This window comes from Podarcis filfolensis (genome assembly GCF_964270895.1).
Source record: "Podarcis filfolensis genome assembly, chromosome: 11".
NCBI classification, from domain to species: Eukaryota; Metazoa; Chordata; class Lepidosauria; order Squamata; family Lacertidae; genus Podarcis; species Podarcis filfolensis.
In genome coordinates, this window is record NC_139613.1 from 58649295 (window position 1) to 58673414 (window position 24120).

Here is a 24120-nt window from a genome sequence, read left to right on the forward strand (position 1 = left end):
GGGGGGGATGGGGGGGTAAAATATCAGAATTAAAGAAAGAAACGAAAACCAGTATTGGGAAATCAAGGAGGGTATATAGGTCTCCCGAGATCGGCGGCCGGAAGCTGGGGGGCTGCTTTCCGGAGGGACCCCGGGCGGGAATCCGAGGGGGGGTTAAATGGGGAGGGGGCAGCTGGAGGGTTGGGGCGGAGCGGGAACGAAAGCCGTCAAGGAGGGGGGAGGGGAGAGAATCGTGGGGGGAGGTTGGGTGGGAGGCAACCAGACCTGGTTATGGGGTGGGTGGGACGAGGCCCCCATTTTTGGGAGGGGAACCGCGTTTCTGATCCCAACCCTTTGGGCTACAGTGGAATTTGGGGTTTGGGGGGGAGGGCCCCCCGATCTGAACCCTCTGTATCCTCCCCTTGGGGAACCCCGTTTCTGATCCCCCCCTTTGGATTTAGGTAATTTTTGGGGGGGAGAGGGACCAGGTCTGGCTCCTCCGCATCCGGGTTGGGGGGGCCGACCGGAATTGAATCCATTTCCTGCTTCCGTTCCCGATCTTCCTCTCCCCCCTGCCCCCCCCCGGGCATGCACAGGAAAAAAGCAATTGATAGGATGGAATGGATGAAGATCTATATCTAAATATATATAGATAGGGAGATACCCACATATAAATATATATATATATATTTACATATATTGATCCAGAGGTATCAGCGCATGGCTTGCCACGGCGTTGCGCCATGGCCGAAGAGTGACCAAAACCAAATAATAATAATAGTAATAATTTATCATTTCTACCCCGCCCATGATTTCAAATAATAATTTGAAAAGAAACGTGTGTGTGTGTGTGTGTGTGTGTGTGTGTATACACACACACACACACACACATACATACACATACATATACGTATATACATATATACATTATATATATATTATATGCATTATATACTTATATGTATTATATATTATATACGCATATATAAATTATATATATATTATTTATATACATATATAAATAATATTTTATATATTTTTGGTCATATTCTGATCTTATTGAATAGACACACACACATATGTTATATATAGACTTATATAAATTATATATATATATATACATAAACATATATATAATATGTATATGTATATGTATGTATGTATGCATGTGTGTGTGTGTGTATATATATATATATATATATATATATATATATATATATATATATACATATATATATATAATTTTTTTGGTCATATTTTGATTTTTTATTTGACTTTTATTTTATTTTATTTTTTAAAATTGGTATTTATTGAACAAAGAAATCTTCCCGCTCGCCTACCTTCTAGCATTGTACTAGTGGCCGGAGGGTTCCTCCTGCGGAAAAGTCTTACATTGTCAAACGGATCTCCGGAACGTCGGCTTTCCTCGTCGGCCGTGGGGTGGGGTGGGATGGCCCCCACCCAAAAAATCCTGGACCCCCCCCCACATCTCGGCCAAACCCCAAACCCCGGACCGGACCCGCCATCAACCCAGGGAAGTGTTTCTCCTCTCTAGAAAGTTGGCAAGTGAAAAATGGCAGTGACAATTGCACTCGGGATGCCCTACAAAATTTGAGCCTGCCTCGTTTGGGCGGCGGAGGGGGCAGGACACAGGGATGGACAGGACGACCCTATTTCCATTGTAGGGAATTTAATAGGACGCCCGTATTCCCATTATATGGGATTGAATAGAACACCCCTATTTCATTATTGGGGATCGAATGAGATGCCCCTATTTCATTATAGGGGATCAAATAGGATGCCCCTATTTCCATTGGGGCATTTGCCCCCCTATTTAGGAGGGTAGGGGCCCCTCAAAGGCCTTCCCAGGATGAGTGGGGCAGTGGGATCCCCCAGGGGTCATCCAAACCAACCCTCTGCCCTCTTGGAAGGAGCGACTCTTATGGGGTTCCCCCACCCCATAAGTGGGAGCCACAGAGAGGGTGTCCCCCTAATTCTACTCCCCTTCGGCACCGTAGTGACTGTTGGGGTGAAGGAATGGGAAATGGAAAAGGACCTCCAAATTAAAAAATGGAAATTCAAAGACGTCCCACTTGTTTTTGTGTTTTTTCCGGTGGTTTTGTGGGTTACCTGCCCCCCGCCGGAGGTCTCTTCTCCCCCCAAAAATGGCCTCTTCCTACCTGTAGGTTCTTCCTCCAGACGTTGACGGCGGCAAAGGCCAACTGCATCTGCTTCCGTCGGGCGTCCTTGTGCCTCTTGTAGGCAATTTCGATGAAGATCAGGAAGATTCCGGCCACGATCCCACCGGCCACCAGCATGAAGACACCTGGGAGGGGTCGAAATGCGGGAGGGAGAAGGGTCAGAGAGCCGGGTTTGAAGGAAGCGCGCACACACACGCCGCCACCACAGTTGAGGGTCGTCCAGGAAGCAGAGTGAGAATCGTAATCATGGCGGCAATCATTGTGATAGTAATAACGATGGGGATCCGGAATAAGAATAGCAATCACAAATGACAATCGTAAGAAGAAGGATAGCGATAGCGATAGGGATACTTGGAAATGGTGGTGGTAGCAGTAGTAGTTAGAAATGGCAATAGTAACAACAACAACAACAACAACAACAACAATAATAACAACGTGAATCTAAGTTTGGCAGGCGTCATCATCATCATCATCATCCATCATCATCCATCATCATCCATCATCATCCATCATCATCCACCAACACCACCATCATCTCAATATTCTTATTCTTAAGAGCCTGGCTAAGCACCCATCAGCATCATCCAACACCACCACCACCACCACCATCTCAATATTCTGATTCATAAGAGCTGGGCTAAGCACTGGATGATGGGTAGGCAAACTAAGGCCCATCATCCATCACCATCACCATCATCTCAATAGTCTTATTCTTAAGAACCGGGCTAAGCACTGGACATTTTGTGCCTTGCCTTGGGTTGGACTGGATGACCCCCGGGGGTGGTGGTGGTGTCCCTCGTGCCCCTTCTTCTCTGATCCCTGAGGGGAGGGAGCTCCAGGGGGAACAGGGAGGTCTAGGAACCCACCTGCCATGTTCTCAAAGGTGAGGGTGGCCGGGGCATTACTCCTTGAGTCGCACTCCTGGTACCTCACCCACGTCTTGTCCAGCTCTTCCATGAAGCCATTTTCGTGGAGGCTGTGGGACGGGAGGAGAGAGCTGAGGCAGGGTGTCCCACCATCTTGAATAAAATATGGATTGGGGGGATGGGGCGGGAGGCCAGGTGAAGCCACGCCCCGCAACCCTCAAATCTCTTACGGGGACCCAAGGGAGTCCCAGGAAAGGCCAAGGGAGTCCTCCAGGAGACCAACTTGGACCAAGAAGGCTCCTCGGCCATCTTTGACAGACCCAGAGGAGGTCAGGCCCAACCGGACTCCCTCTTTGATGCTACTGGGTTCGATCCCAGAACATCCTGATTTTGGGGGGGCGAGGAACGTTGGAGGGGCTGGCAGCTTTCTGGTTCGAACCCTGGATATCCCATTTTCCCGATTTCCCCCAGAGGGGATGCCTGGACCTTTCTCCCGTGAAAAGAGGTCATCTTGTGTTTCTTCTCCGGAGTGGGAAAGGGAAGTTCCGGGATCGATCTGGGATGCTTGGAGGGTCTGGTGTTCTCCACCCAACCCCAACCCCCTTCCCTGGATCATTCCCGCCAGTGGCGTAGCGTGGGTTGTCAGCACCCGGGGCAAAGGCAAGTAATTTGTGCCCCCTAACCTGTGGATTTGCGCCCCCTAACCCGTGGATTTGCGCCCCCTAACCCTAACCCCCAGATGTTGCGCCCGGTGCAGCCGGCCCCCCCTGCACCCCCCACGCTACGCCACTGATTCCCGCGGGCGGGGGAGAGGGTACGGACTTGAGGATGGCCAGTGAGACATTCTGCTTCCAGGGACTGTCCTTCCTCATTCCGATTCCGAATCCAGACCGGAAGAAGAGTTCTCCAGTGGTCACCAGGTCGCACTTCTGGGAGGCTTCGAACTCCAGGACAGCCGAGTCCCAGATGAAGGCGTGGAGTTTGCTGGGTGGAGACACAAGTGGGAACAGTAACCAGGAAAAGGGGGTCGACGTCAGCGCTCCCGGCAAATTCCAGAAGCCTTCCCTCCCCCTCTTCCGATGGAGGATTTTCGCAGGATGAAGCAGTCCCGAAAGGAAAGGATCAGAAATCCCGGCAAATTCGTTCCTGAGAAATCCCTGCCAAACCTTTCCTGAGATATTCCCACAAAACCTTTTCTTAGAAATTCCCGTCAAACCATTTCTGAGAAATTCTGCCAAACCTTTCTTTAGAAATTCCTGCCAAACCATTGATTAGAAATCCCAGCAAAACAATAAATTAGATTGCAAAATTTACGAGAAACCCAGCAAAACCATTGATTAGAAATCCCAGCCAAACCATTTCTTAGAAATCCCAGCCAAACATTTTCTTAGAAATCCCAGTAAAATGTCTTCTATATTTCTGCAAAACGATTTATTAGAAATTCCCGCAAAACATTTTGTTTAGAAGACGCAGACATTTCTTTGAAATCCCAGGAAAATTTCTTAGAAACCCAGCAAACATTTCTGAGATATCCCAGTCAAACAATTTCTTAGAAATCCTAGCCAAATTTATTGGAAATCCCAGCAGAATTTCTTAGAAATCCCAGCCAAATTTATTGGAAATCCCAGCAGAATTTCTTATAAATCCCAGCAGAATTTCTTAGAAATCCAAAACAATTTCTAATAAATCCCAGCCAAACAATTTATTAGAAATCCCAACAAAATTTCTTAGAAATCCCAGCCAAATTTATTGGAAATCCCAGCAGAATTTCTTATAAATCCCAGCAGAATTTCTTAGAAATCCCAAACAATTTCTAATAAATCCCAGCCAAACAATTTATTAGAAATCCCAACAAAATTTCTTAGAAATCCCAGCCAAATTTATTGGAAATCCCAGCAGAATTTCTTATAAATCCCAGCAGAATTTCTTAGAAATCCCAAACAATTTCTAATAAATCCCAGCCAAACAATTTATTAGAAATCCCAACAAAATTTCTTAGAAATCCCAGCCAAATGTCTTAGAATTCCTAGCCAAATAGTTTCTTAGAAATCCCAGCCGAATTTCTTAGAAATCCCAGCCAAACCATTTCTTAGAAATCCCAGCCATATTTCTTAGGAATCCCAGCAGAATTTCTTAGAAATCCCAGCCAAATTCCCGCAAAAATTATTTGACTTTGCGTTGGCTTCAAATCAGTGGGTTGTTAATTGGTTGAAACTCATGGAAATTAACTGGCCGAAAAATAAAAATAAAAATGGAATCCCATAATCCAACGCCTCTTTCCCCATTGGTCACCCATGTCCTCCCAGCCCGCCCACCGGGAAAAGTCAAAGGAGTCCAACTCACTTGTCCCGGACCGCCTGGATGGCTTCAGCGGCGCTTTCATAGTTATGCTTCTCCATGTGGCGGTACATGGTGCTGAGCTCCACCTGCCGGCGGAAGTAGATGTCCACCGAGCTCTGCTTGACCGTTGCATAGATGAATTTGTCCGACGGGTTGCGCAGCTGGGAGAGGGAAAGGTAGGACATCCGTATTTTGGTGGGACAAACATCAGAAGGGGTGGTAGAACGTCCACATTTTCATGGGGAAAATGTCAGAAGGGGTGGTAGGACGTCCATAATTTCGTGCGAGAAATGCTAGAGGTGATGGTAGGATGTCCCTATTCTCATGGGATAAATGTTAGAGAAGATGGTAGGACATCCATATTCTCATAGGAGACATGTCAGAGGCTTAGTGTTCTCCTTCCATGCTTACCCTGGGATCATTGATGCCCGTGATCCGTTCCTCGGGTCTGTCCAACACCAGGAAGGCCGCCAGGTTGGCAGTGTAAGAGGCCACGATGATCATGGCGAATCCAGCCCACACCATCCCCAGGATCCGTGCGGAGAAGCTCCGGGGAGCGCCTGGAAGAGATAGGGCAGCTCGGGATGGTCCTCAAGCATCTGAAGGACCGAAACCCTGAGGAGATAGACCTCACCCAAGCTCTCTAGTGCCACCCCTCGAGAAGACCATCTAACTGGGGAAGAACCCAGAGGGGAAGAAGCTGAGTTGGACATCCCTATTCTCGTGGGAGAAATGACGGAGGTCGGAGAAGATGGTAGGACGTCCATATTTTCATCAATGTCAAACGAGATGGTAGGACCTCCATATCAATGTCAGAGGGGATGGTGGGACGTCCATATTTTCATCCATGTCAAAGGGGATGGTAGGACCTCCCTATTTTCATCCATGTCAAAGGGGATGGTGGGACCTCCCTATTTTCATGGGAGAAATATCGGAGAAGATGAGATGGGGTCGGTGGCACCAGCCTTTGCTTTGCAGCCTCTTACGGACGGACCCATCCAGATCATTCCCACTGGAGAGACTCACCTTCTCCGATGCCAGAGTTGAGCAAGACTCCCCAGGAGAACCACATGGCAGATGACAGGGTCAGGGCATCCTCTTCCTCTTCCTCGCTGTTGACTTTGAAGCGGCCGAAGGGGCTGCAAGAGAGCAAGCGGGGCCAGCGGTCAGCCGTCCATCAAGTAGCAGGTCTTAGAAGATGCCCCGTGGAAAGAAGCTTCTGGACCTCACGGGTGCGAGGAACTCCAGAAGTCCAAGGGGTAGAGGAAAGAGGGGTAGAGGGGGGGGGGAGGAGGCCAGGAAGACCATGAGCTAGAGGGAGGAGGAGGAGACCAGGAAGGCCAAGGGGCAGAGGAAAGAGGAGAAGGAGAAGGAAGGAGGAGGAGGAGGAGACCAGGAAGACCAAGGGGTAGAGGAAGGGTTAGAGGGATGAGGAGGAGGGGGAGGGGGAAGAGGAAGAGGAAGAAAAGAGAAGGGAGGAGGGGAGGGGGAGTAGAGGGAGGAGGAGAATGAAGGAGGAAGGAGGAGGAGGGAGGAGGAGGAGACCAGGAAGACCAAGGGGTAGAAGGAGGGGTAGAGGGAGGAGGAGGAGGAGGAGGAGGAGGAGGAGGAGGAGGAGGAAGAAAGGAGGAGGAGGGAGGAGGAGGAGGGGGAGGAGTGGGAGGAGGAGAAGGAAGCAGAAAGGAGGAGGAAGGAGGAGGAGGAGACCAGGAAGACCAAGGGGTAGAGGGAGGAGGAGGAGGAGGAGGTGGTGGAGAAGACCAGGAAGACCAAGGGGTAGAGGGAGGAGGAGGAGGAGGAGGTGGTGGAGAAGACCAGGAAGACCAAGGGGTGGCCGCAGTTACCTGAAACGGTCCAGGAGATAGAGCATCACAGCCACCACGTGGACCGAGAGGCCCACCAGGAGCCACAGGGTGCTCTGGAACGGCTGCATGAACGAGTCCAAGGTGCTGCGGGGGATTTCCTGCAACGGAGAACCGGAAGTGGGCGTCAGCAGCCGGGGGAAGACCCCGGCAGAGGCTGCTTAGGGTTCCTTACAAAGGTTGAGGAGAACGGTTCTCCTCTTCTCCCCATGGCTTTCAAGGATGGACCTTGATGTCATATATGGGTGGTTTTTAATGGATGCTGATTATTATATTATATTATATTATATTATATTATATTATATTATATTATTCACAAGAAATTCCATCGGGACTTTGCAAAGAGAAGGAGATGGACAACGGGAACGTCTTGACCAAAGCAGAGCGTGGCCACCTCTGTGGACCAAGCCCTCTGGAGGGCACAGTGATGCCTAGTGGTCGTTGGCCATGTCTACCCACCTTCTTCACCAGGATGGTGAGTCCCTGGTACTTAAAGGGCTTGGAGAACTCGATGTACTGGGCCCGCTCGTTGTTGATGGTCAAAGGAGCCACGATCATGTCCGCCTGACCGCTCAAGAGCTCCCCCATCATGCCGTTCCACTCCTTCTTGTTGCTGTTGTTCACCTGTGGTGAGACAGAGCCAGGGTGAGAAGGGCAAGGAGGTCCGTATTTCCATGGGATGAGCGTCGGTGATGATGGCATTTTCGTGGGATGAATGTGGGAGATGATGGTAGAACGTCCATAATTTCATGGGATGAATGTGGGAGATGATGGTCGGACGTCCATATTTTCATGGGATGAATGTCAAAGGGGATGGTAGGAAGTCCATAATTTCATGGGAAGAACATCAGAAAGGATGGTAGGACGTCCATAATTTCATGGGAAGAACCTCAGAGGGGATGGTAGGACGTCCATATTTTCATGGAACAAATGTCAAAGGGGATAGCAGGAAGAAGCTATGGGAAGCAAGTTCACGAATGGACAACCCTCCAGGCCTCTCCTGAAGGTTCCTCAGGTCACCCCAGTGTGGGCGGAAAGCCAATGGGGATGGCCAACCGTTCCAGGAACGACTTCCCACAGATCCCCTTTCTCAACGGGACGGCGTCTGTCCGTCCCCGGCCAGGGGGCTGGACCCTCGGAGGTCTTCCGAGAAGTTGGAGGGTGGCCCGTCCAGCCTTCCCGAGGCCCGCTCACCCGCTCCTGCGTGCCAAACTTCCCATCGCCCACCAGGTGGACCTCGTAAGTGAAGTTCATGGTCTTGGCCAGCTTGATCAGGAGGTCGACGCAGAAGCCATAGCAGCAGAGCATCACGCTGGGGCGGCCTGGTGGGGCAGGAGAAAGGGGGACCATTGAGGCCCGTTCCAGAAGGTCCCCAACGGAGAGGACCTTCTCAATTGCTCCACCTCCATGCCCGTCCGTCGAGGAGATGCCATTTGACCCGGCCCCTTTAGGACAATGTGGATGGCTTCCTGGTGGAGATCTGACCCGTTCCCCGTCAATCCGTTTTGTTCCCGGCCTGCTGAGCTGGATTCCTTCCTGGTCGTATGTGGAAGAGATCATCTGAACCAGGCTTCCTCCACCTCGGCCCTTCAGGTGGTTCCGTTCCATATATGATCAGGAAGCGATCCAGTTCTTCAGGCTTGATCAATGGGGAACGGACCTCCCTATTGTTCCTGACCACCGGTCCAGCTAGCTAAGGATCATGGGAGGTGTGGGCCAACCACATCTGGAGGAGGCCTGGTGTAGACTAAGAGGATCTCATCTCCACCATGCAGTGCAGACCCTCCCAAGAAGGAGAGATGTCAGGCGCCCAATGGAGACGCTTGGCGGGGGAGATTCTGACCTGATGCCCCCGCTTGGGGTTCAAGACGTACCCGGCATGGTCTTGTTGGGCCCCGTACAGAGGACCTGCTGCACCAAGCCGCCGGTGCTGTTGGTGAGGGCTTTGCACTTGCCGTCGGCCAGGGTCTCCTTGACGTAGACGAACGGCTCCTGGTGAATGGTGACAATCTGGGGGGGAGGGGAAACAGCCCCCCCAAAAGTGAGAAGATGGATCACCATCCTCTTACCAGCCAAATCGGCTTCTCAACCCCTCTGCTGCCTTCTCCTGGAAGGGAAGAGTTGGACGCAGGGATGCCAACATGGAATTCAGAAGTGGTTGAGATGGAAGGGGCTCCATGGTCATCTAGACCAACCCCCCCTGAGGTGCAACGATCTTCACTCAAGCACCCGGGACTCCAAGGAAGGAGAGCCGGCTTGCTTGCGTCCCGCAAATTTCTCCTGGACGTCAGGCCGGGCTCTCCTTTCCTGGAGCTGGAAGCCACGGGTTCAAGTCCTACCCTCTGGAGCAGGAGGACTTGTTCTTTCTTCCAGGCGAAAGCCCTAGAGATATTTGAAGACGGCTCTCATATCTCCTCATCCTCAGACTGAGTGTTCCTATCTCCTTCGGCCGTTCCTCCGAAGGCTCGGCTTCTGGACCCTCAATCATCTTGAGATGTTTGGCTCTAAAGAGAGCCATCTCCTTCAACTGTTCCTCCCAAGGGACCTTCCGTCATCTTGAGATGTTTGAAGATGGCCCTAACATCTCTTCTCAGCCTCCTCTTTTCTGAGCTAAAGAGAACCATCTCCTTCAAACATTTCTGCTAAGGTTGAGCTTCTAGACCCTCAACCATCTTAAGATGTTTGAAGGTGGTTCGCATATCTCCTTGGTCTCCTCTTCTCCATCTCCTCCGAAGTTCCTAACCGTTCCTCCTAAGGCTCAGCTTCTAGACCCTCAAACATATTGAGATATTTGAAGATGGCCCTATCATCTCCTCTCACCCTCCTCTTTTCTGGGCTAAAGAGAGCCATCTCCTTCAACCTTTCCTCTAAGCCTCCGCTTCTAGACCCTCAAACATCTTGAGATGTTTGAAGGTGGCTCCCATATCTCCTCTTCTCCATCTCCTTCAACCGTTCCTCCTAAGGCTGGGTTTCTAGACCCTCAATCATCTTGAGATCTTCGAAAGTGGCCCTAACATCTCCTCTCAGCCTCCTCTTTTCTGGGCTAAAAAGAGCCATCTCCTTTGACCGTTCCTTCTAAGCCTCAGCTTCCAGACCCTCAATCATCTTGAGATGTTTGAAGGTGGCTCTCATATCTCTTGCTCTCCTCTTCCCCAGCTCCTTCAACTGTTCCTCACCAGGCTGACATTAGTGAGGGAGGGAGGTGGAGCAGAGATGATACCTTGAGCTTGGTAGACATCTCGTAGCCCTGGGGTGTCTCGGTTTCTCCTCCCGGCCAGATGATCTTGCGGTCGTTGGGCAGGAACTGAGGAGGTGAGGAGAGAAAGGTTGGGACCAGACCTCTACCAGCCTTCCCTGATAAATGACCATAGAGTCAGAATGGGACCCCCGAAGGTCAGCCAGTCCGAACCCCAGGCCAGGCAGGGCCCTCCCATCCAGGGATACTTACGTGACTGCCGTTGTAGACGCCGACCTGCACCAACTTGTTGTTCTGCAGGTTCATGACGCTGTAGTTGGCGTACTTGCGGTCCCCATCCTCGTTGAACTCCACCCGGCCCGTCACACCCTCGGCGTACTTCGTCTGCATCAGTACCCTGGGGAGAAGGCGGGTTGATCGGGATGCGGAGGGATGGAAATGTCTCCAACGAAATTACAGACGTCCTCCCCTCCCCTCTGACATTTCTCCCATGAAATTACAGATGTTCTACCATCCCCTCTGATGTTTATACCACAAAATTATGGATGTCCTACCACCCCTTCTGATGTTTCTCCCACAAAATTATGGACGCCCTACCACCCCTTCTGACATTTATGCCATCAAATTATGGACATCGTACCATCATCTCCAACATTCATCCCATGAAAATACGGACATCCTACCATCCCCTCTGACGTTTCTCCCATGAAATTACAGACGTCCCACCACCCCCTCCATAAAGAACCCAGGTCTGAGGTGCCAAGGACGCTCTTTTAATATTTTAAATTTTATTCTGGGCTTCTTGCCCTGCCAGACAAATCTAGAAATATCTCTCTGCCACTTCTTGAAACAGTCCATCTTGTCCAGAATTTGCAATGATTGAAATAAAAATAACATTTTTGGCAATACATTCATCTTTATAGCTACAATTCGACCCAACAAGGAAAGCTTCAAATTTGACCATATTTCTAAGTCTTTTTTCACTTCTGTCCAACATTTCTCATAGTTATCTTTAAATAAGTTTAAGTTCTTAGCAGTCATATTAACCCCCAAATATTTAACTTTCTTAACTAATGTTACCAGGACGCTCTTACCTCTTGAAGAGCGGCCCCGTCTTCCAGATGTTGGTGTTCCCCACGCACCCCCTGGGTGGGTCGGTGATGTTCTCCTTCTCAAACAAGTTGTGGACTGCCTGGGCCACCATGGCCACTGCGTCCCGGATGTGAGCCGACTCGTTCTTGCCGTTCATGAGTTGTAGACCGATGAGACCTGGGACGGGGGTGGGGTGGGGGGTGGAGACAGATGACTGGGTTGGCTGGGACCCCAGAGGTAATCCAGGTGAACTCGCTGCGGGGCGGAGACCTCCGAATGGATTTAGAGAAGGGAAGGAGAGCACCGCTGGGCAATCAACCATGGGGCAGCTGGACCATGGGGAGGGGTCCCAGGTTACCTTCTGGCGCATTGCGTAGGGCATTGCCGGAGATCTCCCGTTCCCCCACCAGCCAGACATAGCCGGGACCTGTCATGTTTTCTTTGGCTGCGGCCGTGTAGACGGTGGTGGCGTCGTCCTCACTGGAGAAAGAGAAGAAGGCTGTTGGGATGGTAGGACGTTCGTATTTTGTTGGGAGAAACGGCGGAGGGGATGGAATAGGAGGTCCCTATTTCCTTGAGAGAAATATCAGAGGGGATGGTAGGACGTCAGCATTTTAATGGGATAAATGTCAGAGTGGGTGGTAGGACATCCATAATTTCATGGGAGAAACGTCGGAGGGGATGCTAGGATGTCCCTATTTTCGTGGGATGAATTCTGGAAGGGATGGAATAGGACGTCCCTATTTTCATGGGATAAATGTCAGAGGCAATGGTGGAAGTCCATATTTTCATGGGATGAATTCTGGAAAGAATGAAATAGAAGGTCCCTATTTTCATGGGAGAAACATCAGAGGGGATGGTAGAAGTCTATATTTTCATGGAATGAAATCTAGAAAGAATGGAATAGGAGGTCCATATTTTCATGGGAGAAACGTCAGAGGGGATGGTCGGACGTCCATATCTTCATGGTAGGAACATCAGGAACATCATGGTAGAACGCTCATAATTTCATGGGACAAACATCGGAGGGGATAGCAGGATGACCCTATTTTCATGGGATAAATTCTGGAAGGGATGGAATAGGAGGTCCCTATTTTCATGGTAGGAACATCAGAGGGGATGGTAGAAGTCTATATTTTCATGGGATGAAATCTAGAAAGAATGGAATAGGAGGTCCATAGTTTCATGGGAGAAACATCAGAGGGGATGGTCGGACGTCCATATCTTCATGGTAGGAACATCAGAGGGGATGGTAGAAGTCCCTATTTTCATGGGATAAATTCTGGAAGGGATGGAATTGGAGGGTCCCTGTTTTCATGGGAGAAACCTCAGAGGGAAACGTCGGAGAAGTTTGAACGGGGGAAAAATGGGGGTCGCCTCCACTCACCTGACCCCAACCCCACCCCACCAGCCGGCCCTCACCTGGCAGACAAGATGATCACCCTGGCCTCCAGTTCCTTGGCTTCCAGGAGGAGAGACGTCACGTTCTTGGTGCCCGGCTCAAACTGAAGGACCTTCTCGGCCTGCAAGGTTGGCGCGAGCAAATGGGGTCAGTCGGCTGGGCCCCGATCCCCCATGCGAGAGCCATGCTTTCCTCAGAAAGATACCTCCTTCTCTCTTTCCAAGGTCTACCTGGAAAGGACTCAGTTGTTCCTCATTTCTTTTCCTCGGTTTTTTTTTCTCCCCCCCCGTTCTTTCTTTCTTTCTTTTCTCCTGCTGGGGTTAATTTCCTCCCCACCCCCCTTAAAAATAAAAAATCTAATATTTTATTTTATTTTCTATTTTAAAAAAAGAATCATTTTTCTTTGTTGTTGCACTGGGCATGCAAACAGAAGTCACTCCAGCCCCAAAAGAAGGTCGTGCATTGGTACAGGAAAGAGGAAAAAAGGCATATATAGAGATACACAGCGGCCGCCAAAGTGATTCCACCCACCGTGGCAAATTGATTTCTCGCTATTTGTTTTTTGCAAAAAAAAAAAAAAAAATCTTACAAAATTTGCAATAATTTTTTTTTTTGCAAATTCTGCAGGATTCCCGCCGTCTCGGGAATTGCCGACCTGCCTTTTTCGCTCTGTCGTCGCCGTCGTTGCGACGGCGAGGGAGCCCCTCAGGCGGCAACTGCGAATATCCATATATTGGTTGGCTGGCTGGTTTTGCGATGCAGTTGACTGCTCAAACGCCTGTTGCTTTTCCAAAAAACAAAATAATAATAATAATAAAAAACAGGAAAAGGGGAGGAAGGGGGAGGGGAAAAACACGCAAGGGGTCCGCCTTGCAAGGGAATCGAAGTGAGCATCTCGCATTTCCTGTTGGGACAGGAAGGGGCAGAGCAGGAAGAGGAGAACAGGAAGGGGGAATCAGATGGTCCAAGAGGAAACAAGGGGGGGGGGGAATAAACTCGCAAATTCGCTCTGGCTCCACATGCATGGTCTTCCGAAGAAAGACGTCCAGGATGGGATTGCTCCTCAAACTCAAGCTCAAACCAAGCATATCTCAACGGAAAAGAACGTGCGACCCAAAAAACAAAACAAAAAAACATGGAGTCTGCTTGCTGGCTCCAGAGATATTTTTATATTTTTTTCCCTTTAATATATATATATATATATATCTATATATATCTAAAATTTATTCTAATTTTTTGTGGGGTGCCCGTGGGCCGAGGCGGCCCGATTGATGAATTTTATGAATTTTTTAATTTTAATTTTTTTGCTCGTTAGGTTGGTGGGCGGCGTGCATTTCCATGCAAATATACCTTGGGTCCTCGCTTGATGTCAAAGGATAGCGGTTCGAGGCTGTCAAAGCTCCTTTTTTTACTCTGATGGATAATGTGCACAGAGAAAATATGCAGACACAGAAGAAGATTATAAACAGTTGAAAGAAGAAAGACGGGCACTCAAAGCAAATCCCATATCCAACTCCTCCTGATCCGGGGTGGGGGGGCCGTAACAGAGGAGCAGGGAAAACCCCCTACAAGCTTTCCTATTCAGTTTCCTACAAGGTTTCCTATTAAGTTACTACAAAGTTTCCTGTTAAATTTCCTACAAATTTTCCTGCAAAGTTTCCTACAAGGTTTCCTATTAAGTTTCCTGCAAAGTTTCCTATTATGTTTCCTACAAGGTTTCCTATGGGGGTTACTAAGGGGGTTTCTTAAGACATTTCCAATGGGGGTTCCTGACCAGGTTTTCTATGGGGTTTTCCTACAAAGTTTCCTATAGGGGTTTCCTATTAAATTTCCTACAAAATTTCCTAAGACGTTTCCTACAAGATCTCCTATGGGGGTGTCCTAGGAAGTTTCCTTGGAGCTTCATGCAAGTTCTTCCTCTCCTTTAAATCGGTGAAGGTACCTTGCGAGTTTCTGAGGGCAGCTGGACATTTTCATGGGAGAAATGTTGGAGGGGATGGTGAGTTGTCCCTCTTCCCAAATGTTGGTAGACCTCTGAATGCTGGCCGCTTGGAGTGAAAAGCGGGGGCAAGGCCGCCACCCTCAGCTCCTTCCTCCCTGCAGGATTCTTGACGGCCACCGAGAAGAGGATCATGGACCGGATGTCCTGCCTTTGGTCTGATCTAGGAAGGCTACCCATATATGTTGACATGGCCGACGTGGGGCCACCGCTCACACCACACACCAAGGAGGCTCGGCTTCAAAGTCCCCCTCCGCCACTTCCGCTGGAGAAATGTCGGAGGGGGTGGAGCCACGTGGGCCCCCAACCCAGGAGAGAAGGAACTGGACCTTCAGGAGAAGCTGGGATTGGGGAAGTTGTGGACGATTAGACCTTTTATGGTGTTCTTCTAGATGTTGGAGCATCTGGGGCAACCCAGTCTGATGGGTGGGGGTATAGATGACAAAATTATGACCATTATGACTGATCAGATTGTTGTGTTGACCATGAGCTTCTTTGGAGAAGAGGAAGGAAGCAGGTAAAGAGAGCTGCTTATCCCTGCCTCACAAGTCTCTCTTGGGGCTCCTTCCCAACTCTATGATTCCATCTTGAGGTTCCTGCCTTGGTTGAACCAGACAACCATTCCATGATTCTATGTTGAGTTGCCTGCATTGTTTGGACCAGACAACCCTTCCAGGTCTCTTCCAACTCTATGATTCTATGTTGAGATTCCTGCCTTGCTTGGACAAGACAACCCTTCCAGGTCTTTTCCAACTCTATGATTCTATGTTGAGATTCCTGCCTTGGTTGGATCACACAACCCTTCCAGGTCCTTCCCAAGTCCATGATCCAAGCCTACTCTCCTAGACGCTCTCTTCCAATAAGGAAATGGGTTTTTGGCCCAGCTCCAGGTTACGTCCCGCCCCCGTCTCCCCGTTTTTGCCTCTTTCGGATTTCGGATTTCATTTTTTTTTAATGTAGTCGGAGATTTCGGTTTTTTTCGACCATGGCAAAGCAAGTGAAATGAATAAAGAGTAACAAACTTTGATCAGGGACTTAGACGGCCGGCGCTTAAGAGCACAATGTGGGTCATGTTTAACAATGGGAAGAAGAGAGAGAAGGTGTATTTACAGATGTCAATCTACACACGGACGACAAAGCGCGAGACTTTCGAGAGAAGCGTGGGTGGCGGGAAGCTACTGACCTTGGACTCTTTCTCCTCCAGGAGTGTCTCCAGCTTCTTCTGGGCCGCCCGGCCCTCGTGGTCGTCGCTGACGATGAGGATGATGTGGTTCCATTTGTAGAAGCGCATCATCTCAAACCAGACATTGGACTGGTGAGAGTAAGGAGGGACCGTGCGGAGGAACGAAAGGTGGATGCTCTGGGGAGAGAAGGAGCCAGAGGGGGCGTCACTGCGGACCAGGTGGGGGCGTCCGGGTTGAAGCGCCGTCCCTCCTACGGGGTGGAAGGAGCTTCTGGAGAAGTTCCATCTTGAGACCCCACCTGCCTCTGCAGAGAGGTCCATGCTCTGCTCAGCTAAAGCGTTCTCCATGGGGCTACCTTGGAAGGGGACCTAGAAAGGAGTTTGGGCAACGTCCCTCCTATGGGGTGGAAAGAGCCTCTTGAGGTCTTCCATCTTGAGACCCCACCTGCCTCTCCAGAGAGGTCCATCCTCTGCTCATCTCCTGCTGTCTCCATGGGAAGGTGACTTGAAGATGAGATTGAGGAACATCCCTCCCCTGGGGTGGAAGAACATCTCTAGTACCAGCTCCATCCAAGACCTGGCCATCTGCTTGGTCTACTGCCCTGCTTTCTCCATGGGGCTACCTTGGAAGGGGACCTGGGAACCATTGTGGACAACGGCCCTCCTGCGCAGTGGAAGGGGCTCTTTAGGAAGCCAATGGGAAAGATCTCCAGAAGGTTTGAGCTGGGTATCCACCAGTATGGGGAAGATACAAAGCTCTACCTTTCCACCAGAAGGTTTGGGCTGGGCGCTCACCAGTATGGGAAAGATACCCAGTGTCCTTTCAACCAGTGAAGGTAGTGTGGGTCTGGAGGAGCTCAGAAGACGTCAACTCTTGAGAAGAACAAATGGCTGTTTCTGAGGAGCATGGGGCACCAGGCATGGTCTGATATGGAGTCACCATGCCTCTAATGGACCAGCCATTCTGGACTCACCGGGGGTCCCTCTCTGAACGTCTCCTGGCGGCTCCCTCCAAGCAAGAAGTGAAGTGGTGGGGAACTGGGCAGAGGAGAAGTCAAGGCCTTCTCTCGCCAGATGTCCAGGAGAACGGCGGGTCCCGACCAGCGGGAGCTGTGGGCTTACCTTGTCTGAGTAAATGGACATGCGCGTGGTCAAGCCGATGACCGGGATCCGGTAGAAGCCAGCAGTGTATGACACCGGCGTCGGCGTGAGGTGGTCGTTGGGAGCCGGTGGGTGACTCACCAAGATGGCGTAGACCTGTGGGAGAGACGTTTTCCCCATGGAATTACGGATGTCCTAACATTCCCCTCCGACGTTTCTCCCATGAAAATATGGACATCCTACTCTCCCCTCCGATGTTTCTCCCATGAAATTATGGATGTCCTATCACCTTGGCGACAAAGATCCATATACTTCAAGCTATGGTTTTCCCACTAGTGATGTATGGAAGTGAGAGCTGGACCATCAAGAAGGCTGATCACTGAAGAATGGATGCTTTTTTGGTGCTGGAGGAGACTCTTGAGAGTCCCATGGACTGCAAGAAGATCCAGCAGACCTATTCTGAAGGAAATCAGCCCTGAGTGCTCATTGGAAGGACAGATCCTGATGCTGAGGCCTCAAGACTTTGGCCACCTCCTGAGAAGAGTCCCTGGAAAAGACCCTGATGTTGGGAAAGATGGAGGGCGCAAGGAGGAGGGCGCAAGGAGACAGAGGATGAGATGGTGGGACAGTGTTCTCAAAGTGATCAACATGAGTTTGATCAAACTGTGGGAAGCAGTGGAAGACAGGAGGGCCTGGCGTGCTCTGGTCCATGGGGTCACGAAGAATGGGACATGACTAAACGACTCAACAATAACAACAAGAAGCCATTCCCCTCCAACGTTTCTCCCATTTAATTATGGACATTCTCGAATGCCCAGGCTTTGACAGGCAGAGAGAGAAGTCGGCCCAGCCAGATTGCAAGATAATATGATTTCCTTAACCGCACATTTAAGGCCTAAATGCCATTTCCCCTCCAGGGACTATTTATGATGAAATGGTCTGGCAAGAAGGAGGCGAAGAGCAATCGATGGAAGGAACCAACCCTATGGAAGCAACTGAGATGGCGTTTCCATGGAAACGTCCTCCTCCCTTTGCTGGCTTCTCCTATAAATGGCCCTTTCTGCTCTGTTTGGGGAAAGAAGGAAGTCTGTAAATGTCGATCAGGTCTGCAATTTGGGTGGCTTCAAAGGAGATACCAAACGAGACATAAATGGGGTCAAAATAGCACCATTTGATAACTTGGGGACCCGGTTTGTTCCTTGAGAAATGGGCTGTGTTGGGGTATTTTTAAGTCCCAATATGTGGGTGTGTAAGAGGGAGGGAGGGAGGGGGAGAGGGGGAGAGAGAAGGAGAAAAAGAGAAAAGAGAGGGGAGAGTAAGGGAGGGAGAGATAGAGAGAGAAAGAGAGAGGGGAGAGAGGTGGGGAGAGAAATAAAGAGGGAAAGAGAGGGAGAGAAAGAGAGGGAGAGAAAGAAAAAGAAAGATGGATAGAAGGAGAAAAAATAAAGAGAGAAAGAGGGGGAGAGAGGGAGGAAGAGAAAAAAGGGGAGAGAAAGGGGGAGAGAGGGGGAGAGAAATAAAGAGAGAAAGAGAGGGAGAGAAAGAGAAAGAAAAAGGGAGAGAGGGAGGGAGGGAGAGAAGGAAAGAGAGAGAGAGAGAGAGAGAGAGAGAGAGAGAGAGAGAGAGGGTATCCCTGGGCTGGTGCCCCAAGCCAAAAGGCTGGTCCACAGGGTCAAGGGGTTGTTGGCTGGCCCTTAGAAGGGTCAAGAAGTCCCTAGGCCAGTCCTTAGGGTGGTAGGGTCCCAAGGTCAGTCTCTGCAGCCCGCAGATCCCTAGGTTGGTGCCCAAACCCACACTCTGGTTCACAGGATCCCGGGGTCCCTGGGTGTTCCTTTCTAGGGCCAACCAGTCCATCAGGTCAAGGAGCCCCTAGGCTAATTCTTGAGGACTGGAAGGGGGTCCCTAGGGTGGTCTCTAGGGCCAAGAGTGCCCTATGCTGGTGCCCCAAGCCCACAGTCCACAGGATCCAGGGGTCCTTGGGTGGTCCTTTCTGGGGCCAAGCAGTCCACCAGGTCAAGAGCTTGGCCCATCACATCGAGGAGGAGTCCCTAGGGGGAGTCCCCCGACCGGTTCTTGGGCGGCGCGGTGCGGCTACCTGGCTGGAGATGAGGTCCTCGCAGACGGAGAGGGCCATCTGGATGGCGTTGGGCTTGTGGGTGACGGAGGTGGCGTTGAGCTGGATCTTCCAGGTGCCATGGCGCTTGTTGGCCTGGTTGATGGCCTCGCGGAAGACCTGCTCGTGCCTCTTGGTGCTCAGCACCGCCCCGATGTTCACCACCTTGGGCTCGCAGCCCCCCCGCGCCACCGAGAAGCACAGCAGCACGGCCAGCAGCAGGAGGCGCATGGCGGTCACCCCACCGTCGCCCGGCGCAGCCCAAGGGCCCCCCAGGCGGCGGAGAACTGCCACGCAAGAGGGTCTATCCGTGGTCCTGAAGCGGCCCTGTGGAAGAAGCAGAGGCTGCTGCTGTCCCTGGTGCTGAATTGGCCCTTTGCAAAAGACTGCTGTCCCTGGTGCTGAATTGCCACCGCTGGCAAAAAACGTCACAGTCCCTGGTGTTGAATTGGCCCCCCCGCAAGACGCCACTGTCCCTGGTGCTGAATCCCCCCCCCGCCCCCGCAAAAAATTCACAGTCCCTGAATGCCCACCCCCTTGCAAACAGCCGCCGGATCTCCCCGCAAAAAAGGGGGGGTCGGCCCCGTCCGCGGTGCTGAAGCACAATGGCGCTGTCCGCGGCGCCGAAATTCCCCTGCAAAGACAGGCGCGCACCCGTGCGCGCGTCCGCGCGCAGGAGAGGAGGAGGAGGAGGCAGCGGCAGGCCAATGCGGCGGCGTTTGGTGTCGGGTGGGGGGGCAGGGCTTGGGGCGAGAGGGGGGGGAGGGAGAGATAAAAGCGGGGTGGGGATGGGGGGCTGGAGAAATCGCGGGGGGGAGCAGAGGAAATCAAGAGATTGGCCGCCCCCCCAAAATCTTTATAGGATGTACCCCCCAATATGCAAAGCAAGGGGGCCGCTCAAGAGATTCCCCCCACCCCGTCAACCTTCCTAGGATGTGCCCCCCCCAATACAAAGCAGAGGTGGAGGAAAGCCAGACCTCCCCGCTCAAGAGATTCGCCCCCCCCAAATATATTTATAGAATGTGCTCCCCAATATACAAAGCAGGGGGACCGCTCGAGAGATTCCCCCCACCCTGTAAATCTTTATAGAATGTGCCCCCCAATATACAAAACAGGGGGGCTGCGGAAAGCCAAAGCTCAAGAGATTCGCCCCCCTGGACTACAACTCCCGTCATCCCTGAGCTCTGGCCTTGCTAGCTAGGAATGATGGGAGTTGCAGTCCAACAACATCTGGGGACCCACAGCTGCTAGTCTCTGCTTCTCAATTTGTATTGTATTGTACTGTGGCTTGCCATTGTTTTATTGATTGTGGTATAGAAATTATTTCTCTTTAACTTTTATATGTTTATATGGATTTCTGGATTTTATATGGATTGATATGTTTATATGGATATATAACTTTTATATATTATATGGATTTCTCTTGAACTTTTTATCTTATTCTCTAGTCTAATCATGGTTTAATGTTACTTTATTGGATGTTGCTTGCTTATTTTAAATTTTTCTTTTATTATCACATTTTTCTATTGCATTCGATTATCAGGTGTACATTTTTTGCTTCTCCACCTTGCAAAGCGCCTTGAGTCTTGTAAGGTAGAAAGACGGTATACAAATAAAAAATGATGATGATTTATTTATGATGGTGATTTCTTTCCTTCTCTCCTTCTTCCTGGGAGGTTCGTACGGCCCTCGGTACCGTGTTCCAGATGCGAGATCGCTCCCTTGCGGCGGGTCAGGCCACATGACCCACGCTCTCCTTTCCAGCTCTTCCATCCGGTGCTCCCGAATCCGGGCAGCGGACGCCCCCCCCCCCAATACACACACACCCTGGCTGATTTTCAGATTTCCCTTGAATAATCCCCCCCAAAAAACCACAGTTATATATAGAGGGAGGGAGGGAGGGAGGGAAGGAAGGAAGGAACGAACGAACGAACGAACACCACCACCAAAACTACCACCCAGAGAAAGCGGGACGCCGCCCGGTCTGCCCGGCGAACCCGGAGCTGCGTTTCTTCCTCCTCCTCCTCCTCCCTCCGCCCTCCAAGCTGGAGTGGCTAGAAGGGAAAGCCGCCCGAGGAAGCAGACCCTCCGAGCACCCCTTTCTCTCCCGGGATAGAAGAATCCAGCCCAGTTTCTACCGGGATCCCGGAAGATTCCGCTGTTCTGTGGGACGTCCCTATTTCCATCGGAGAAATGTCGGAGGCTATGCCAACGCCCACCGCTGGAGGGGAGACTTTTTTAAATAAATCCCTGCGGTTACGAACAGGAGAAATAAACGGAGAGTCATGCAGGGGGAGTTTGCGAAGGCGGAAAGCCGTCTTTTCCGGCCGAGACCTTTCCCCTTTTGGAATACCACCCAGTGGCGTAGCGTGGGTTGTCAGCACCCGGGGCAAGGCAAGTAATTTGCGCCCCCTAACCCGTGGATTTGCGCCCCCTAACCCATGGATTTGCCCTAACCCCAGATGTTGCGCCCGGTGCGGCCCGCCCCCCCTGCACCCCCCACGCTACGCCACTGATACCACCCGCCCAATATCTCGTGACAGCACTGCTCAACCAAAGGATCCATGCTGGGATAACAGTCACATGGTATTAAGCATGTCCTACTAGATATGATATGAGTCCTTAAATTTATTGGTAGATGAGAAACCAAATGGCCACGTCACCAGCACTTTGGTTTTAAAGGAGTTGTGCATTGCTAGCATTAAATACCAGTTGCAAAATAGTTCATGTTGCTTCCTTAAAGAATAAATAAATCACTCAATAGTGCTAACTGGTAAAGCTGTCATACGGTAGGTACTTTTCTTGCCTTAAATAACCCCTCCACATTCTCATGAGTTCCTGCTTGGCCATGAGTAAAAGTGACCCGAATTATCCTACTGCTGGGAGCCCCTCCACTTTCCATTTCACTGCTCCTTGCCTTTGCCACTATAATAAAAGACCCTGAGGCTGCTGTAATCTGTCTCATAGCCATGACTATGTTACTGTCTCTTGAAGAGTTCCCACCTGGCTAATACTGAACTACCTGGCTGGTTTTCATGCACTCAGATTTTTCACTTGAAACATTAGGAGCGAATATATATCTTTGGCTGCAATTTTATGCACACTCTGAATAAGGTCCATTAAACAGCGGAACTTTAGAACTGCAATCATAAACACACCACAGAGTACTGGTAAGTCCTTTGCATACAACTGTTACTTTCAAGTATATGCATATAGAAGTGCACTCTTAAGTACAGTCCATAGCATTCCATCATTTGCCTCCAGGAGACACATCGCTTCTGACTGTGCTCCCCACCAAACCCTCCCACCCTGCCTCCTGCTTTCTTCCAGGTGTTCCTTTCCAAAAAGTAACAGGGAGTGTGGGAAGGGGAGTCATGTACATTGAAACACCACTTATGGCTGATATAAATTATTTCAGTTACAATAAAGCAGTGATGGCAAACCTCAAACTTGAAGGTCAGTTTAGGCCTGGCAAGGATGGCAGTTTGATTTGGGATGCCCTTTTCCCAGCCCAGTCCACCTTTCAAATTTAGTCTGCAAGGAGTAGAGGTGATGAGGTATAAAGTAAAAGCCAATGGAGATAATAGGTTGCATTTCCATTTCTCTTTGCATGCGTGGACGCACACACATACAGAGAGAGAGAGAGAGAGAGAGAGAGAGAGAGAGAGAGAGAGAGAGAGAAGTCTACAGGTTGGGAGATTGGTTTTAAGCTTCTGTGACACAAGAGGCTTTGTGTTGAGGCTTAGCCTTTGTCCCATGTTGTTATCTCATCTAGGGAATTTTTAATCGAAATTCTCCCAGTAATGTTTCTACATCCATAAACTGGCATAAAGTCACTCTCCCCTAAGTGAATCCTGAGAACTGTAGCTCTTGGAAAGTTCAAGAGATCTCCAGCTGAGAACCTTGCACTTAATCAGTATTCCCAGTATTGTATGGGGAAAGCCATGGCTGTTTAAATTCCTATACTACTCATATAATTATTAGTGTGAATATGTCTTAATCTCTGCTGTGTTGTAGCATGTATCAAGAAAGTTATGTAATGAAAGGCATTACATGAGCATTACTCTGAGCAGAGTAGGAAATTTGTTGTATAAATTGTGGACTTTCTTTTAGTGAAGGACTTGATGGGCAACTTAATAGGGGGAAACACCCCCTTCCAAGGCCCTCTGTTTAGGGGGCTCCTGGGGCTGATGGCCAACCCAGCTGTTCCTGCATCCCTTCAAGGTTCTCCACCTCCTGCCTTCAAAGAGCAAGACGGAGAGAAAGTAGGTGGAGACAGTGGAGCTTATTAACACTTTCACCACTAAAACAGAGATAACAGGGAAAATGTAATATGACGAAGGTAACTGTCACTAAAGTGGTAGCAAAAATGGAGAATTAAGCTGGGACCAGCACTGAAGGGGCCATCACTGCCACCATTGCCATGAATAGGCAGAGAAATGCTAGAGGCAGTGGAAAGGTGAAGGCAGCAGGAGGCCTTAACTGGAACACTTTCTAACTAGAATTCACAAGAAAATTCATTGATGAATAAGGCAGTGGTGGGAGAGACTACACATGAGGTTTTTTTAAAACAAAAAAACACCTTGAGCCATAATGTACGTAAATTGATTAAGGCTTGCCAGCTTTGGACTAGCTCCTCTCCTCTGCTTTAACAGCAGCTTGATATGCAAACTTTGGGCTTCCCCAACGAAGTCATTCTATTCATACAATGGAACTTTCCCTCCTTCTTCTCCTCTCCTTCCCTCCCCCCCACCCAAAAAAAAATCTGTTCTGGGTTTTACCCCAA

The 24120-nt window shown here is 50.1% G+C and overlaps 1 protein-coding gene across 9 annotated transcripts in view; it reads right to left on the reverse strand.

Moving 5' to 3' along the window:
- The window catches only part of LOC310744841 (glutamate receptor ionotropic, NMDA 1), a 28391-nt gene extending 8400 nt beyond the window's left edge, over positions 1–19991 (reverse strand). For 3 of the 9 annotated variants that reach the window (XR_014539769.1, XM_083576592.1, XM_083576595.1), the window contains exons 1-19: positions 19317–19986; positions 17243–17377; positions 16121–16297; positions 14289–14351; positions 12959–13059; positions 11895–12016; positions 11539–11713; positions 10697–10841; positions 10469–10552; positions 9123–9258; positions 8443–8570; positions 7708–7872; positions 7231–7349; positions 6413–6525; positions 5798–5946; positions 5390–5547; positions 3869–4030; positions 3047–3156; positions 2160–2305 (exon numbers count right to left, since the gene is read on the reverse strand). Coding sequence is in view for 7 of the 9 variants with exons in the window: in XM_083576592.1 (XP_083432718.1) it covers positions 2160–2305; positions 3047–3156; positions 3869–4030; positions 5390–5547; positions 5798–5946; positions 6413–6525; positions 7231–7349; positions 7708–7872; positions 8443–8570; positions 9123–9258; positions 10469–10552; positions 10697–10841; positions 11539–11713; positions 11895–12016; positions 12959–13059; positions 14289–14351; positions 16121–16297; positions 17243–17377; positions 19317–19565 (2637 nt within the window). In the remaining 2 variants the exon portion in view is untranslated. Of the gene's footprint in view, positions 1–1319; positions 1355–2159; positions 2306–3046; positions 3157–3868; positions 4031–5389; positions 5548–5797; positions 5947–6412; positions 6526–7230; positions 7350–7707; positions 7873–8442; positions 8571–9122; positions 9259–10468; positions 10553–10696; positions 10842–11538; positions 11714–11894; positions 12017–12958; positions 13060–14288; positions 14352–16120; positions 16298–17242; positions 17378–19316 lie in introns of all 9 variants that reach the window. The other 6 variants (XR_014539768.1, XM_083576590.1, XM_083576593.1 and 3 more) reach the window with 5 other exon arrangements.
- Positions 19992–24120: the final 4129 nt, after the last annotated feature.